Genomic DNA, 17,158 nt, shown 5'->3' with positions numbered 1-17,158 from the left:
TACAAAATGGAGTCCTCTCATCCATGAACATAGTATATGTCTTTTTTATTTAATTTAGGTATTCATTAATGTTTTTCAATAAAGTTTTATGATTTTCTTTACCGGTCTTGAGTATCTAGATTTATTTCTAAGTATCTTATAGTTTTGTTGCTACTGTAAATTAAAAAAAAATTTTCCTTAAAAAAAGCCAGCAAGGCATTTATTTTTTGTCATATAGAGCTGTTCAAAGGTAAGTACCCAGAATTGGTTGGGCATATTCAATTAATGTTGTTGAGGGTCCAGCCTCCTTAGTCTTTCGTATCATTTCCAACCTGTGACTATTACCCACTTAGCCACAAGATGGCTCCTCCAGTGCCAGGTATGGGGTCCTGATTCCTGGGAGAAGGGGAGGAAGCAGGGGGCAGAAAGTAGGGAAACCAACTAATTCTTTCTGTTCCCAGTGAATTCTCTCGACTTCTCATTGGCTGAGAGTGTGGGTCATTGCAATCCTCAGTTGCAAGGAAGGCTGGTAGTAGTGACTCAAAAACAAAACAAAACTGGATTTCTGTTAGTAAGGAAAAGAGAATGATGATTGGATTGACTGTGAGAGGCCTCTTTGTCTGTGGCAATGCTCTTGAATACAGCCATACTAATTTGGTTGTTATGTCTTTTTTCCCCATCCTTTTACTGTCTTTCTGTATCTTTGCTTTAGTTGTGTTTTGTGTAACTAGCATGTGGATGAGTTTTATAAAAATACAGTCTGTCTATCTGGTTCAAATGGACTATTTTATCCATTTATATTTATTGCAGTTACTCATAAACTTAATTTATAATCATCATCTTTTTTTTTTTTGCTTTGTATTTATTTGTCTCACTTTAAAAAATATAGTCATGCAGATCATTTAAGGGCTTAGTTGAAGGTAAATTTCTCCAGCAGAATTTGCATTTGTTTCTGACAGGTGTCAGGGGTCACTACCATCTTGAGAACCTTTAAATTATTTTCTCAGCGTTTGGGGGTTTATCCAAGGAGTGGGAATTCCATCCATAAGTCCATGTTAGGGCTTGCTTGTATTCATGAATCTTCATCTGACTCCTTTCACCAAGAGTTTACTTGTCATCTCCCTTGATGGAATGGATTTTTTCCCAATTGTTCTCTGAAACTGAAGATTTATACTGGGTCCTTCACTGTAACTCTCCAGCTTAAGTGGCTCTAGGCTTCATTTACTGTCTTTCACATAGTTATTAAGTGTAGTTTTGGGTTGCAAGAGGTTGGCAGATGCCCTTAGGGCAGTGTGCAAGAAAGACTTAACACAGAGGGTCGCCCTTTACAAGGTTTTGCTACCCTTGGCTGTCTTCTAGGAATTGGGCTTCTGGAATGTTCCTTGGCTGATAAGGTGGTTTTGTATGCCTGCATACTAAATTCCAGTCTATCAGCTTGCCTAGACTGTACAATGTGATTTCAGGTGGACACCTGCTTTTCCTCTGGGAGTCTGGAATTGCAGTAGCTGTGCAGGTGGAGGGAGTGCCTATGTGGCCAGCTCTCAATAAAAACCCTGGTCTTTGAGTCTTCGGTGGGTTTCCCTGGGCAGAAACGCTGCTGTGTTACTGTGTGGCCTCTCACTGTGGGAAGATATAGGAAGCCTGTGCCGGATTCTTCCAGAGTCCACCTAATGTGTTCTTTCCCCACCTTGTGTATCCTTTTACTATAATATAACTTAGCCATTAATACAACTACATGCTGAGCCCTGTGGGTCCTTCAAGTGGAACACTGAGTATGTGGGTGGTTGTGGGACTGACACAGGCAGATACTGGCTTCCACTCTCTGAATTCTTGCCCCTACTTCTACTATAGGCTTTGATGGCCTCCATCTTTTTCTTGGTTCATAGTCATGAATTTAAAAATACATGATTCATATTTTATCAAGAAGTTTTAGGATTTTTTATGGGACAATTTGTAAGGGTTTCTATTTTGCCATATTGTTAGATGTCCTTTCTATATTGTTGGATGTCCTATCGGTGTTATGTTGTCTACTTAATTTTTTCAAACAGTCACAATAAAAAAAAATCTAATTCTTAAATTGCCAAGCATTCACCTTCTTAAATGTTAGTGGTAGGGAGTGGGCTCAGAGTCTCAGCCTCGTTCATCCTTTATTCCTAGGCCTTTGAACCTACAGCCACAGGATCAGCCTCAAAGAGGTTCTAGCTCCAGGGCCAGCAACTCTAGCCTGAGGCAGGAGGTTGGGGAGCTGTGGGAGGTTTGCCATTGGCTCCTTCTCCACTTCCTCCTCCAGCCAAGAGAAATTCCCTGGAATAACTAAGCGAGAACCTGGGAACAATAACATGAGAGTTTATTATCACATGACTACTCAGGAGGGGACATGAAGCAGAGCAGGATGGGGAAGGGGTGTAAAGAATGGGCAAGTGCTGCTGGAGCACGGCTGTCATGGGGGGCATGATAACTGGGGCATGGGGGTCATGGGGCAGGATAACTGGGGTCATGGGGGGCAGGATAACTGGGGCTGTTGAAGAGTCTCTTTTCCTCAGTCTGGTTCTTCTTCCAGCAGTCAGATGCAGGGACGCCCGGTGAAGAAGCACCAGGTACTAATAATCAGGAGAGGCATGGCTAGATTCCACTCACTTCCAACATCTCCTTCTGGTTTCTTTTCTAAGGGAAGAGGAAAGGCAAGACAATCGTGAGTGGGAGAGAAAGGGCGGAGTCTCTCCTCCAGGGCAGCTTAGCTCTGGAGCTACCAGAATCAGCAGCATGGTACCTAATGCAAAGGCATAGCGTGGATATGGACTTCCCTGGATTCCTGGGCTCTTTGACTTGGGGGCCACTTGGTTGGGGATAGGGGCTTTCTGGGCTGGGCCAACACTGGGTAGAAAGACAGGCATGATAATAGGTGGTACTTGGGTCATGGGCCCCTTTCTCCTCCCCAAACTGTCCACTGTCCATTCCTGTCTCCTTTGAGCAGTTCCACTGCCCCAAACACACAGGCACACACTTTAGGGACTCACCCCTTTGGTTGGGAACCTTCTCCAGCAGTACAGCCACAGAGGGGCCAGAGATGCCAGAAGCAGCAGAATCCAGACACCCAAGAGCATGGCCTGAAGGGTAATGAACAAGGCCTGGGGACAGAGGACCAAGGCCATAAGCACCAGGATGACAGCTGCCTTCCTGCTCTGTCCCCATGCTCCTTATTGACCTGGGAAAATCTTTACCCCTTTATCTCCAAGTTTGTGGCTTCTGGAGGGGAAGTCAATGCATTCAGTGTGCAGAATGCAGCTGGAAACTCCTCACATTGGGCCTGTGTCCTCATTTGTACAGTGACAGGTTTGGGCTATGATTTGATTCCCTGATAACCTCCAAGACTTCAGAGGATCAAGGGAAAATATGCACTTAACACCTTTGCAGCACTGTGCACACTTGCTATATTGGTTCATTTATTATTATTTTAATGCTTGTATTTCCCACTAGTCTGTAACACTCTACAGGAGCCATTTCTATTTTGTCTGATGCTTTGTCTTTGGTGACAATACTCAAGCTTGGTGCAGAATAGGTAACACCTACTTCTGGTGGAGAACCTGACTCTTGCCCCCGGCCTGGCCTGGCCATCCCTGCCCCATCTGCTGCTGCCCCTTCCCCTTGGCCACCTACCTTCAGCATGTCCATGAAGGAGGTACACAGGTGTAGCCTTCTGACTTCTTCTGGACTCTGAGTGGGGGCTGGGGTGTTCCAGTTACTCGAGCTGGAGATGTGGCAGGCACTGTTGTAATAAAAGTAGCCGTATCGGAAATCTTCATTCCAAAGTTTGAGGGCAGCAATGGCTGTGGAGAAAGCTGCCAGCGCTAGCAGAGTCCTCAGCAGGGCCTGGGGAGGGACGAGGCAGAGAGAAATCTTCATGTTTCAGTCTCTCTCAGAGTCCAGTCGGGGGAAAAAAGGGCAAGGCCCAGAGAAGCCTGCAACAGGGCAGGAGATCGGGGTGACCTCCAGCCTGAACCTGGTCCCCTCCCACACCCTTCCCTGAACTTACCCAGTATGTACCACCCCGTTTCTCATAAATGAAGGCAGCAGTTCCAGCCAGCACAGCCTGGGGAGAGATTGAGCCAGGAGCAGGCTTAGCACAGGAAATGCAAGTCCTCTCCCACGAGAGAGCCTCCATGCAGGCCCTTCCCCAGCACACAGCTTGGGCCGGAGGTTTCATGCTAAGCTTTATTATCCATGGTAAGATAATTGCTGAGAGGGTGGAACCTGGATCCAACTCCTGAGGCTGCAAAAGGCCCTGCTTTAGTGACAACTAAGAGCTTGTGGTCAAGCCAGGTGTGAGCCCCTCTTCCCTTCTAAACCTTCCTTTTTAAACAACACCAAGTGCTTTATGAAAGTTCCATGGATAAAAGTCATGGGGTGCTGGAGAAGATCTTGATGAAGGGTGAGTCTATACAGAGTGGGCACTGTTAGGTCTAGAAGCCTGTCCTAACAGTGCCCAATGATTCACTCAGCTGGGCTTGAAGAACAGGGAATCTAGTATATCCCAATGGACAGGTGGACCTGAATCCTGTTTGGCTAATTCTGTAACTAAGCTGGGTATTTTGCCACAGGCTGAGTGAAGGTAATTACTCTTGGCTTCTGTCAGTAAATATGAGTGTTTTAGTGTTATTCTGAGGGTGTAGGTACCATGACCAGCCTACCCAGCTCCTGTGCAAACTGCACACACCCATCTATTGACAACAATTCCTGGGTTCCCATTGTGTGCAGGGCCTGTGGAGGACAATGGGAATAACCACGGGGTGATGCTTCCTGGGGGAATCACATACTATCTGGAACGCTCTGCCTCCCCCATCTCAACGCAAGTATCTGGAGATGAGCAGGTCCTTAGATCCTTGGTTGACATTAACTGTTGAAGGCAGGGAGAGGCGGCCAGCCTGGTGGGAGCAGCACTGGGCAGGGTATGGGAGAGCAGACTGTGAATAGGACATGTCACCGCTGCCCTCAGCTGTTTGCTCATCTGAACAGGCAGGGAATGGGCCTAGATAATCAGATCTCTTCGACTGCCAGCATTCTGTGGCACCATGTTGGTGGAAGGCAATCAGGAGAGCAATGCCCCACCCCTCTCACAGGCAGTCAAGCACTGTCCTGCTCTACTCACCACAGCCCCTGTCCAGATGGCAGCTCCCGAGGTGACCAGGAGGGTGTAGTCGCAGATGTAGAAAAATCCTCCCAGGACTGCACTCAAGATCCCCAGCACGATCTGCATCACCTGAAAGACAAAGGACCCAAGATCCCGGCTCCTAGGTGGACCTGCCACTGCAGGGATTAACCGCTAAAACCCCAAAAAGAGAGGGAGAGGTAGAGAGAGAGAAAGAAAGAAGAGAAGAGAAGAGAAAGGAGAAGGAAGAGGAGGAGGAAGAGAAAGAAGAAGAGGGAGGAGGAGGAGAAAAGAGAAGGGAAAGGAAGGAGAGGAGAGCCGGCCCATCCTGAGTTTGGCCCAGAGGAAAGGATGGACTCAGGGCTCCACTGATTGGGACTCTGCATGGTCAATGGCTCCTCCACACCCCTTCAGCCCAGAGCCTCCCCTCCCCAGGCTCTTACTGAGAAGGCCAGAGAATCACATCACTAAGTAAGAAGACATAACTGGCTCGGTGTCCTGTTCAGAGGGAGGCTGGCAGAGAGTGCTGCTGCGGCCGGAGGTGGGGAGTCCCTCCCGCCGCCCCACGAGGCAGGCCGTCACACTCACCCATGAGGCCACCAGCAGCCGGCTGCTGCCCCTGGACTGGGTGGCCCGGGGCCGCAGCGCAGAGCAGCAGGTCAGCAGGAGCTTGGCCAGGGCAGACTCCTGGTGGATGTGCACATCGATGTGGGTGCGCTGTGGGGCCTCCGGGGCCATCTCATCACTGTCGGCTGTTCCCATTGTCAGGGACACAGTCTATGAGGAAGGGAGCACCGGAGAGGAAGGGCTGTCAGAAGATTTTCGCAGATTTCATTGGAGTTGGGGAGGTCAGGGGCCAGTGGTGGCTCAAAGTCACCCAATGAATGGCTGTCCTGGTCACAGGGCCGCACCCCGGGCCCCCTCACGAGGGGAATGTGTGTAGCAGAGGGGGCTGCTGACCATGCTGGAGCTGCGGCGACTACTGAGCCTGCGGGAACCTCCCCTTTCGCCCAAGATCTGCTCTGTCCGCCTCATCCTCCTCCCAGGGCCGTGGTGTCTGGGTCAAGCAGCGCCCCACACCCCGACCCCTCACCCCCTCCTCCCAGGCTCTTTCTGCGGCCTCCCCTCCACAGTCCGCAGGCTCTGGGACAGGACCGAGTCCTTGGCTGCCTGTGGAGCTCCTGTGGCAGCAGCTGCGCCCCGGCTGCGCTCCGGATACCCTCCATCCCCGCCACCGCCGACCTCCCGCTCCACCGACTGCTGCTCACGCCCGACGGGTTCACGCCGCCCCTGCCCCGTGAAGGACCGCGCTGCGGTGCGGAGGGAGGTCAAAAGCCGGGGCCGCACCTGGCTTCCTCCGCAGTCCCCTTCCTGCAGTCTCATCCCTGGGTGGGGGTCCCTCCTACGCTCCTCCAACTGTGCGGAGGCAGCTCGGGGCGCGTGCGGAAGGAGGCCCGGGGGCCGCCGGGAGTGGGGCGCCGCCTCACCTGCGCTCCTCGGGACCTGCGAGCGGGCGGCGGGAGGGCTGGGGCGCCGGCTGGAGAAGTGGATTGAGAGTTGGAGGGGGAGGCGGGGAGGGGAGGCGGGGAGGGGAGGCGGGGTTGGAGATGAACTTCAGCCCCTCGGGTTCCTGGCAGGCTGCAGGGCCTGGGGTCCGTCTGGGGTTCTCCTGCTGCGCGAGGGTCACTGGGCTCTGGGGAGCTGAGAAGGTGCGCGGGCGGACGGCCCTGGGAAAGCCCGTGGGGTCGCCCGGCCAGGGCCGGCGTGCAAGTGTGCGCGAGTGGGAGCGCAGGGGCTCGGTCTTCTCCCGCCCGGTCCGCTCCTCTGGGCGGAACCCCCCTGCCGGGCCCCCGGGCCGCAGCTGGTTTCGGGAAACCTCGCAGCCTGGGCGGGGCCGCAGCCCCCACCCGTGCATCTGCCGTCTCCGCCCTCCCGTCGCTCCTCTGCTCGGGGTCAGCTCCTGTCCGCTCTGCTCGGCCGCTGGCTCCCGGAGGACGGCAGGTGAGGCAGGGCCTCCGTGGCCCGGGAGACCCTCTTGCCGCAGAACCCTCTGTCACGAGGAGTCCCCAGGGCCATGCCCCCACCCTGTCCTGTCCACAGGACGTCTTTCTTCCTCCATCCTGGTTTCCAGGAGGACTCGCGTAGGAGGGAGGGACAGCTGGGTGCAGGTGTTTCTCCCCAGAAAGACGGCTGGAGAGCGGGAGGAGAGGCCTGGGCCTGGCGCGTGCCGTCCACCTTCCGCCGCCTGCACGCGTGGACCCTGGCTGGAGCCCTACGGTGGGGTGGCTCCTGGGACGGGGCCAGGGCGCTGCGGGGCTGCCGACGCTTTCCCCAGCCCCGGGGCACGGGAGGAGCTAGACAGAGGAAAGTGTTCGGGGCAGCCGGGAAGAGCCCACCATCTACCAGGCGTCGGGCGGCCCGCAGGGGAATCTCCGTGGTGCCCGCCTGGTTCAGATCCGACTCTTCAAGGCGGGGCCGAGGCAGATCTAGGGGTTGGCGTGGGGCGGGGGAAGCGGTGGTCCTGGGGGCCCGGAGGTAGCTGGAACCTGAGGTGCCTTCAGGGCGAGGCCTGGGCCCTCGAGGGAAGGTCTGGCTGGAATCTGGGGCTGGGCTTCCTTTTTTGGGAAGCAGTCTGAAGCTCCTTTGTGCGTGTGCGGAATTGTCTAACTCCTGTCCTTTCTAACCCCAAGGAGGCCAGGTGGGTGAAAGAGTGAAACTGCTTTGAAAAGTAGGTAGAGTACGAATGGGAGGTGTTATTAGAATTGTTAATAATATTTGATTTAAACTGTGATACTTAGCCAGGATGTCCATTAGAATTGCCTCTGTAGGATTTATTTTAGAGCCAGGCAAGCTGATTCTAAAGTGCACGTGAAGAAGTAATCTAGCAGAAATGGCCATGACAATTCTGAAAGAAAAACCACACGAGGGGATCATGAAACAGCCCAATTAGCATTAAGCTCCATGTTAAAATTGTGGTAATGATGCCTAGCCCATGAGACATGCCAATGGGCAGAATATAAGGACTAGAATAGGTCTACATTCCTAGGGGAACTTCATTTCTGCTCAGGAGAGAATTTTAAATCACTGAGAAAAAGAGGATGTATTTTCCACAAATGGAACGTATCTTTCAGAAGTTAAACATCTGAATGACAGCAACAGAACTTGGATCCGTGTCTCCCAACGGCCAAGGCTGGTCACCCAGCTCCCAAATTCCAGATGGTCAACATTTAAAAGTGAAAACTGAAAGCATAAAGGCACTTAGAAGAAAATATTGAAGATTATTTTATAATCTTGAAATGGGGAAGTCGTTTAAAAGTATAAGAGCTAGACACCATAAATAGAATGAAATAGAATATGGATTGTATGAAAATACAAGCAAGGTCAAAAAATAAACTTCAAATTGTACAGAAACATTTGAAACTCATATCACAATTGGTAATTTTGTGAATAGATAAAGAACTTCCATAGAAAAAAGCAAAACAAAACAAAACGAAACAAGGACATAGGATGTGAACGGAGAGCTCACAAAAGAGGAAATAAAAATGGCCCTTAACATATGAAAAGACAATCAACCTCACTCATAATAAGAGAACTATGGGCCAGGCGTGGTGGCTCACACCTGTAATTGCAGCACTTTGGGAGGTTGAGGTGGGAGGATTGCTTGAGTACAGGAGTTTGAGACCACCCTGGGCAACAAAGCAATACCCCATCTCTCTCTCTAAAAAAAGAGAACTGGCCGGGCGCAGTGGCTCACGCCCGTAATCTCAGCACTTTGAGAGGCCAAGGCGGGTGGATCATGAGGTCAGGAGATCGAGACCATCCTGGCTAACAGGGTGAAACCCCGTCTCTACTAAAAATACAAAAAATTAGCTGGGCTTGATGGCGGGCGCCTGTAGTCCCAGTTACTCGGGAGGCTGAGGCAGGAGAATGGCGTGAACCCGGGAGGTGGAGCTGGCAGTGAGCCGAGATCGCGCCACTGCACTGTAGCCTGGGCGACAGAGCGAGACTCCGTCTCAAAAAATAAATAAACAAATAAATACATAATAAAAAAAAAAATAAAATAAAAGAGAACCATGGATTAAAAATATATGGAAATCGTTACAGAAAGCAGGTCAGTGGTTGCTCATGGCCAGTGGTTGGGGGTATTTCCTGGGGAGGGGCTTTAGGGAATGTATTGCTGTGTAGGAATGTCCTTTATCTTGATTGTAGCTGTAATTGCACAGATGTATAAATTTGTCAAAACTCGTTGAGATATACATTTAAAATGGGACATTTTATTACATAAAATTGATTAAAATCAATGCATTTTTCCCCATATAAAAGGAAAAAGATGAAAGAGTTTGCCTCCTGCATGTGAATTGCTACCAACTCCATGGAGGGTAACTGACGATATCTACTAAAATTGCAAATGCACATTCCTGTTGCCTTGCCAATTCCACATTGTCTGTAATGGAAAAGGATTGGAAATAACCTAAATGTCTGCCAATAGGGAACCGCTTAAATGAATTATGAGGAATTCATACTCTCAAAATATATGCAGTTACACAAATGAGTGAAGAAGCTTTTGTGAAAGTTGTCAGAATCATAATCGAGTCACTTGAGTGAAAAAAAAATCTGAAAATGGAAAGCCCACAAGGCAGGGTTCTCATGTGTAAATAACCTGGTAACAAAAGTCATCACAAAGGACTCTGTAAAATGACAACCTTACACAAAAAATACTTCTGTGAGGACATCCACCAGCAACTGCCTGTCTAACCCTGGACTGGTATCACCCTTGTTATTGATCCTTGTAGCCAAGGATGATCATCTCAAAGAGATTATGTAAGTCTCCCCATTTTTCCTGTAAAAACCTTTGTCTTCCTTTACCTCACTGAATGTGCACGTGATTTACTGTGGTAAGCATATTCTCATTGCAATGCCCTATTCCAGAATGAATCTCATTTTCTTTTGGAGAGCCTCTCTGTGTTATTTAGGTTGACACTTTTTATGGACTCATGTAGGATTATTCTAAAAACATATGATCATGTGATCACAGCATCATGCAAATCAGTGGGTATAGTATGCTGCTCTTTGTGGGAAAAGGGGGGAGAAATACTTTTTCACACTTTCGTATGCGAAAATGTCACGGTAGGATTTATAAGAAACAGATAATATTACTTTCCATCTGCAAGGCAAATAGGTGGTTGAGGGAAAAAGATGAGAGATAAGGTTTTAAAGGTATATATACCCTTTTGTATCTCTTAACTTTTTTATGTGTAAAATCACTAAGGTCACAGTGACATTGATATCTGCACTGGGAAGACCCTTTGGATCTTGACAAAGACACTTTTTTTGTTTGTTTGTTTGTTTTTGTGTTTTTTTGAGATGGAGTCTCACTCTGTTGCGCAGGCTGGAGTGCAGTGGCAAGATCTCAGCTCACTGCCACCTCAGCCTCCCGGGTTGAAGTGATTCTCCTGTCTCAGCCTCCTGAGTAGCTGGGACTACAGGTGCGCACCACCGTGCGAATTTTTGTATTTTTGGTAGAGAAGGGGTTTTGCCACATTGGCCAGGCTGGTCTTGAACTCCTGACCTCAGGTAATCCACCCGCCTCAGCCTCCCAAAGCACTGGGATTACAGGCGTGAGCCATTGTGCCCAACTGGGATCTTGACAAAGACACTATTTCTCTCCTTTCACCTGTGCTGTGTATTTTTCCCTCACCTAGTTCCCAGACCTCACTTCTATATGTCTTCTCCCTGGCAGGCAGGATGACCCAAAACACGGTGATTGTGAATGGAGTTGCTATGGACTCTAGGCCATCCCAGCCCACCCACATCAACGTCCACATCCACCAGGAGTCAGCTTTGACCCAACTGCTGAAAGCTGGAGGTTCTCTGAAGAAGTTTCTTTTTCACCCTGGGGACACTGTGCCTTCCACAGCCAGGATTGGTTATGAGCAGCTGGCTCTAGGGGTAAGACTGGGCTGGTGTGGGGTTGGGGGGCATGTTAACGAGGTGATGAGGTCAATTAAAATATAGAGTCAGATCTTCAAAATTAAAACGTTTTATTTGGGAGGAGAGAATTGCAATTTGGGGCATACACACAGACCAGGTGGTCTCCAGTACATCTTTAGAACAAAGAGAAGATTAGAGGCTTATAAAAAGGAGAAATGTTACATATTGCCCTTCATGAAAGATCACAGGTTTTGGGGAGCTGGTGAGCTCTGATGGGTGAGCGATGGTGTGGGTAAAACTAATCCTAGAGTTGTAGCAAGGTCAGAAGCTGTAGATAAAGCTGGTTTCAGGTTGCAGCAGGCAGCTTCAGCAGCCTGATTTGTAGAGAATTACATTTTGGGAGCAACATTTTGTGCCCCGAGTGCTTTTTGCCCCTGGCCTCTCGACTCTGTTTTAGTTGAGTGTGACAAGAATGACCCCATTTGTAGGCTCAGCTTTCACAATGGAAACTCTCCTTCTTCAATAGGATGCAAAAGAGAAAAGTGGGTTGAATTCCCATGAGAGGCACATGAGAAATCACTATTTATATCTCATCCTGTGTAGGAAAAAGTTGTAAGTATCCCCACAGAAATTTGGATGAAAAGGAAGAATCGACCTCCTCTTTGGCGCAGAGGAGTCGGTCCCAGCCAGAGGTAGGGCAACAGGAAGAAGAGTCTAGAGGCTGTTAATTCAGTTTCATTGACCCCACATGGACTGAAAGCCTACAGGTGCAAGGCAATGTGTTCAGCACTTCAGGCCAAGCTACAGAGAGAATCCCTGGGCTATGTCTAAAAGTGCTCAGTGACCATCAGAAGGAACAGCAGCTACACTAATGACTGGAACTAAAGGTAGACCAGGTGAGGGAGAAGCACATCTGACATCCTTGAGGGCAGGAGAACCCTGAATGGAGAAGGAATAGGTATAGACAAAGGTGGAAGATGGACAAAAAAGAATTCCAGGTTAAAGAATGGCAGGAGCAAAGGCAAAGAGGCCAGAAGGCATAGGGCAAGTTCTATAATGGTTAAGAGTAAAGGGAATGGGCTTCAGGAATGGGTGATTTGGGGCCATATTGCTGAGAACCTTGAAAGACCAGGTGAGGAGTCCGTCCTGAATCAGCTTTGACAGTGAGAAGGCTGTCGATGGATTCTGAGCAGGAACCTGCCTCAGAGTCAGGAGGCATCCAGGTGAGAAGGATCAAGGGTCTGCACTCACATAATCATAGCAGGAATGGTGAGGAGACAAAGGAGTCCCTGTCCTTCGCAGACCTCCATGGCATGGGAGTGAAGAGGTTTGTGGCATAAGGAAAGAGAGGCATCCACAGCATGCAGAGGGTTGAAGTGTGGGTGACCAGGAGATCAGAGCCCTGAAAGTCAGGAGGAGCAGACATTCGAGGTGTGTGTGTGTGTGTGTGTGTGTGTGTGGTAGTAGGGGATTTGGATGTGACAAATCCGAGATGCCGGTAGGATGTGGAGGTGGTGACAGTTGGATTTTCCAGGAAGAAGAGGAATTCTCTTCTGAGTTGGAGTTGGGTGTGTGAACGGCTTATTGGGGTATGACACCTATGAAATGAAAAGAGGGGGAGCAGGACTGGGCAGGAGGAACCATCAGGCTGCAATGCAGACTCTGCCAGGCCAGTGGGGAGCTCCCAGGCAAAGGTTGCCCACTGCAGGAGTTCCACACTGGGTGGAGATGGCCCTCGAGCCACTGTCTTGCTTAATCATTGGCTGGTGGCCCTCCTCAGTGTGTGTCTTCAGCTTGAAAAATTAGAGTGACCCTGAAGGAGCTGACAACTGCAGGCTGTCAGCAATCAAACAAGCCCTTTCTTGAAGGGGGTCTTAGCGGCACATCTTTGTGTCTGCCACAGAGCCCTCAAGAGTGTGTGTTTGGATCTGAAGAGAAAGGATAGGCCAGAAGCTCAGGTCAGGCTGGGGGTTTGGATGGGACAATGGGACCTCTGAAGGAGAATGGGGGGAAAAAGTGTGAATCTTCAGGTGGGATGAGAAAGTGTTGAAGTTGGGAAAAATTGATGAAGGATAAATAGCCAAGCCTAGAGAAGGGTGAGGGGAGACCCAGGCCGGTGCTGCTTCATGGATTTTAAGGGGATGGAACCTTCCAGAATCAGAGCTGCAGAGAGGTCAAGGCAGAGGAAAAGGAGAGGAGAGCCACCTAGGTAGGAGCCAGGCAGCTGCTCCCAGGGCAGCCGGGGCATGTGGGCTCACGGGAAGGGGTCTGGTTTCTCCTCCTGTCTTGCAGGTGACTCAGATATTGCTGGGGGTTTTGAGTTGTGCCCTTGGAGTGTGTCTCAGCTTGGGGCCCTGGACTGTGCTGCGTGCCTCAGGCTGTGCCTTCTGGGCGGGGTCTGTGGTGAGTAAGGAACAGGCTGTGAGCCTGGAGGGAGGCAAGTGGTGATGGGCAAGAAGGCGCTTATGGATCTCGGTTGGGGCTTTGGGGAAGCGACCAAAGTCTCTGGGGCCAAATGGCCTTTGGCCATGAGGAGGCTGCTCTGGGGTATAGCTGAAACCCTGTCACTTCCATTTTTCTCTTGAAGACAGATGGGAGGGGTGGGGCAGGTATAGGTGGAATCCTGTCTGTGTGTCAGAGTTCTTTGTCTGTCCCTGGGATCCTGCTTCACATTGGCTATTCTGGGAACTGCTGGTGGGAGGGTGATGATAGACCAATTCAGAAGAGTAAACTGGATGTCTTTTTCTGGTGTCTCTTTTCAGGCGATCGCAGCAGGAGCTGGGGCCATTGTCCATGAGAAGTACCCGGGCAAACTTGCTGTGAGTCTTGGACACCCTTTCTCCACCTTGTTCACTGACCCCCTCCTGAATTCTGCTCCATTATCTGTCTTCTACCCTTTGGTTGTCAATATCTTGGGGTCTTTCTTGGAGGGGAGGAGAGGGTTTCCTGGACAGGGGCTGGGGAGGAGGAGATGGGTTTGAGGCGGGGACCTCATGACTCTTCCACCGATTGAAGGAGCCTGTGTCTTGACCCTCTTTCTCTTCCAGGGATATGTATCCAGCCTGCTCACCCTGGCAGGCTTTGCTACAGTTATGGCTGCTGTTGTCCTCTGTGTGAATAGCTTCATCTGGCAAACTGAACCCTTTTTATACATCGACACTGTGTGTGATCGCTCAGACCCTGTCATCCCTACCACTGGGTACGGATGGATGTGGCGAAGTGAAGAGATCCAACGGCAGAAGGAGGAGTGTAGAGCTTACATGCAGATGCTGAGGGTGAGCAGGAAGAGTCCAGTCTTCGGGGACCCATCACAGCTCTTTGTTCCCAGGGAGCTGGGGGCCCTGGAGGACAGAGATGTAGGCTTTTTGAGCTTGGACCTCATGCTGGGTTTTTCATTCAGGAGGTTTTAATGTAAGCTACAGACATTTCTCAGACCTCATGACAAGAAGATTCTCTGAATCAAGGAGGATGAGGAACAAAGAGGAGACATTTCAGAGAGGAGATAGCGGGCCACCCTTCTGGCTTTTCTGGTGTGTTGGTATCCCAGTTTTCCATTACTGAATTAAAAACCACACCAAAATGTAGTGGCTTAAAATTACAACTTATTATTTCTCATGGTGCTGTGAGTTGGCTGGATTCAGATGAGCCATCCTCACTCACGGGTTTTCTCATGCAGTTACAGTCAGATGGGGGTGAAGTTATCCAAGAGCTCGCCGAGGCTGGAAGTCTGAGATGATGCAGTTGCATGGTCCGGAGCTCAGCGGGGCCTGTCAGCAAGAGCCGGCAATGGCTTCTCCACTTGGCTTGGGCTTCTCATAGCACAGAAACTGGATTCCAGTGGGGAGTACCCTAGTTGCAAGCATTTCAGGAGACAGAAAGTAGAAGCTGCCAGACCAGCTAAGGGCTTCCCTGTCACTGTATAGTGTCACTTTGACTGTGGCCAAAGCAGTCCTAGGCCCTTCCAGATTCCATGGGTTGAAGGAATAGTCTCCACTTCTTGACAGGGAGTGATAAGGTCACTCTGCAGACAAGCCAGTGGGATGGAAGCTGTGGCTGGAAACACAGTCAGCTGTGGTGGGAGCAGCAAGCTGGATAGAGTCAGTGCCTGGGTGGGTGGAGAGGGTGGTGATATGGGCAGCATTGGAGTAGCTGACACCTGACTACCTTTGTTCTTCCCTTTTCTCCAGAAGTTGTTCACAGCAATCCGTGCCCTGTTCCTGGCTGTCTGTGTCTTGAAGGTCATTGTGTCCTTGGCTTCCTTGGGAGTAGGTCTTCGAAACTTGTGTGGCCAGAGCTCCCAGCCCCTGGTGAGTTGTCGGGGAGGGGCCGCTGGGCAGTGTGAGTCTGGGTGGTGAGTGTGTGGGACAGGTAGGAGTGCGGGGCCAGGGGCATCCGAACCTGAGTCTGGGCCTGGTGCCCCTCAGCTTCTTTCCATATGCAGCTCTCCCCTTTGCTGTCTGGGGAATGTGGCCATCACCACGGTCCTGGGCCAACTCTCGCCACCCTGTGCCTCTCTGTGCCCTCCCCTGCTCTGATCTCCCCACTCTCCCCTCTGCCCTCTCCCAGGTGTTCGTCTGACTCCCCTTCTTCTGCCACCTTGTTTTTTTTTTGCCTGATCTGCGTTTCCTGTCACCTTTTCCTTTCCCTCCTCCTTTCCTCTTTCTGCTTTCTGAGTTCTATGATGCTAACTCTGCCTTCATCCTTTTCCCCTAAGGGTTTCTTTTTTCTTTTTTTTCCAGAACGAGGAAGGATCAGAGAAGAGGCTACTGGGGGAGAATTCAGTGCCCCCTTCGCCCTCTAGGGAGCAGACCTCCACTGCCATTGTCCTGTGAGCCGCCAAAGACCCCACGGGGTGCCCGCATGTCCCTGTCTAGGGCAGCCCAGGGCCCCCACTCCTGGCTCCTCACACTTGCCTCCACTATGGCCGCTGTCCAGACCCTACTCATTTCTTCTCCCCACATCGGCACCTGCTGTTCCCACTCCGGGGTTCTCAAGTCCGTGAACAAATATGATTGGATTTTCCACAATGCTGATTAAACATAATAAACAATCCAGAAAAGCAATTTTGCCCAGAAAGATATGGTTTCCCTTTGTTTATACACCTCGTGCGCCGTGAAAGGCCTTTCTTTGTGTCGCTATGTATGAGGTTAAATGGGAGCTGATTTATCCCATTGAAACACTGTCCCAAGAAGATTAAATTTAATTATGTTCTGCTCTACATCCAGGTGGCAAAACCCCTTTTTATGATTTTCTTAAATTCAGTGTAAAGTGTAAGTCTAGTGGGCCTAGAATCTTCTCACCTGCTGAGACTGTCTAGGCTCCTACAACCTCAGCCTGCCTGTAGACTTAAGAGAACTGTGTGGAGCATGGAACGAGATTTTTGCCCCCTCCCTATCTTCCTTCCTGTCTCTTTTTTCGTTTTGCAGTAATTAGTGTTGCTTCTGTCTCTTTTCCTCTCTCCACACACACATAAACACATCCTTAGTCTTCTTTCCTTTCATTGTAAATGATAGCGAATTGATTTTGACTTTTTCCATTTTCTTTATATATGAAGAGATAACATAAATATATAGATGTAAGCATTTCTGAAGGGCAGGAAAGCTGGTAGGGGCTTTATGAAATCTCCATGAGGTCAGTTTCATGACTTAGCAGCCCCACAGGGCTGGTCTTCAGATCCAAGCCGATGGGCTGCAGGGCCTGCACCTTCCCTCTTGGCAGAGCGGTGCCACAGAGGTGCAGAGCTGCTGTGCTGGGCGAGACCTGCTCCCGCACAGGACTTGGAGTGGGGGCCTGTGCCGAGGGTGGTGCTGCTCTCCCTGGGGCCCTCACCAGCCTGCGCTTTACATAGAGGCTTGTAAAGAAGCCTGCGAGACAGGAGTGTGTTCAGAATATGGACAGGGTCAGCCGATTACAGCCTGAGGGGTAAATCCAGCCCGCCATTGAATTTTGTAAATAAAAATTTATCTAAACACAACCACACCCATTTCTTTACACATTGTACCTGTTTTTGTGCTACAAGGGCAGAGTTGAGGAGTCTTAACAGAGACTGAATGGCCCACAAAGCATAATATATTTACTATTAGGCTTTGTACACACAGAGCT

The 17,158-nt window shown here is 50.1% G+C and overlaps 2 protein-coding genes across 5 annotated transcripts; one reads left to right on the top strand and one right to left on the bottom strand.

The window, feature by feature from the left end:
- Positions 1–2,305: 2,305 nt before the first annotated feature.
- TMEM176A (transmembrane protein 176A) lies at positions 2,306–6,797 on the bottom strand. Of its 2 annotated transcripts, none has more exons than XM_002818674.5 (7): positions 6,473–6,797; positions 5,714–5,902; positions 5,126–5,236; positions 4,013–4,069; positions 3,637–3,849; positions 2,997–3,107; positions 2,306–2,643 (listed from the first exon to the last, which is right to left on the bottom strand). In XM_002818674.5, exons 1-7 carry the CDS (start codon positions 6,506–6,508, stop codon positions 2,602–2,604), a joined length of 759 nt encoding a protein of 252 aa, XP_002818720.5. In that variant the 5' UTR covers positions 6,509–6,797; the 3' UTR covers positions 2,306–2,601. The 2 variants fall into 2 exon arrangements, with proteins under 2 accessions (XP_002818720.5, XP_024105246.2); XM_024249478.2 differs by having other exon boundaries at positions 6,613–6,650.
- Positions 6,798–7,059: 262 nt separating this feature from the next.
- Positions 7,060–16,134, top strand: TMEM176B (transmembrane protein 176B). 3 transcript variants are annotated; one of them, NM_001134017.1, is given in 8 exon segments: positions 7,072–7,126; positions 7,257–7,402; positions 10,866–11,074; positions 13,349–13,459; positions 13,819–13,875; positions 14,104–14,331; positions 15,244–15,363; positions 15,796–16,134. In NM_001134017.1, coding segments are annotated over 6 exon segments (813 nt in total). In that variant the 5' UTR covers positions 7,072–7,126; positions 7,257–7,402; positions 10,866–10,870; the 3' UTR covers positions 15,889–16,134.
- Positions 16,135–17,158: the final 1,024 nt, after the last annotated feature.

This window comes from Pongo abelii, chromosome 6 (assembly GCF_028885655.2).
Source record: "Pongo abelii isolate AG06213 chromosome 6, NHGRI_mPonAbe1-v2.0_pri, whole genome shotgun sequence".
Taxonomy (NCBI): Eukaryota; Metazoa; Chordata; class Mammalia; order Primates; family Hominidae; genus Pongo; species Pongo abelii.
The sequence above is the reverse complement of the archived record's forward strand: the minus strand, read 5'-3'. Positions and strand labels throughout refer to the sequence as shown.

Bases quoted from the DNA above. Each gene is read 5' to 3' on its own strand.
- TMEM176A (XM_002818674.5), bottom strand. From the start codon at position 6,508: ATGAGACTGCAGGAAGGGGACTGCGGAGGAAGCCAG. The intron at 5,237-5,713 runs GTGAGTGTGACG...TTTGTCTTTCAG, and splicing joins GGCTGCTGGTGGCCTCATGG to GTGATGCAGATCGTGCTGGG. The intron at 4,070-5,125 runs GTGAGTAGAGCA...ATCTCTCCCCAG, and splicing joins CCATCTGGACAGGGGCTGTG to GCTGTGCTGGCTGGAACTGC.
- TMEM176B (XM_024249384.3), top strand. From the start codon at position 10,871: ATGACCCAAAACACGGTGATTGTGAATGGAGTTGCTATGGACTCTAGG. The intron at 11,075-13,348 runs GTAAGACTGGGC...CCTGTCTTGCAG, and splicing joins ATGAGCAGCTGGCTCTAGGG to GTGACTCAGATATTGCTGGG. The intron at 13,876-14,103 runs GTGAGTCTTGGA...TTTCTCTTCCAG, and splicing joins AGTACCCGGGCAAACTTGCT to GGATATGTATCCAGCCTGCT.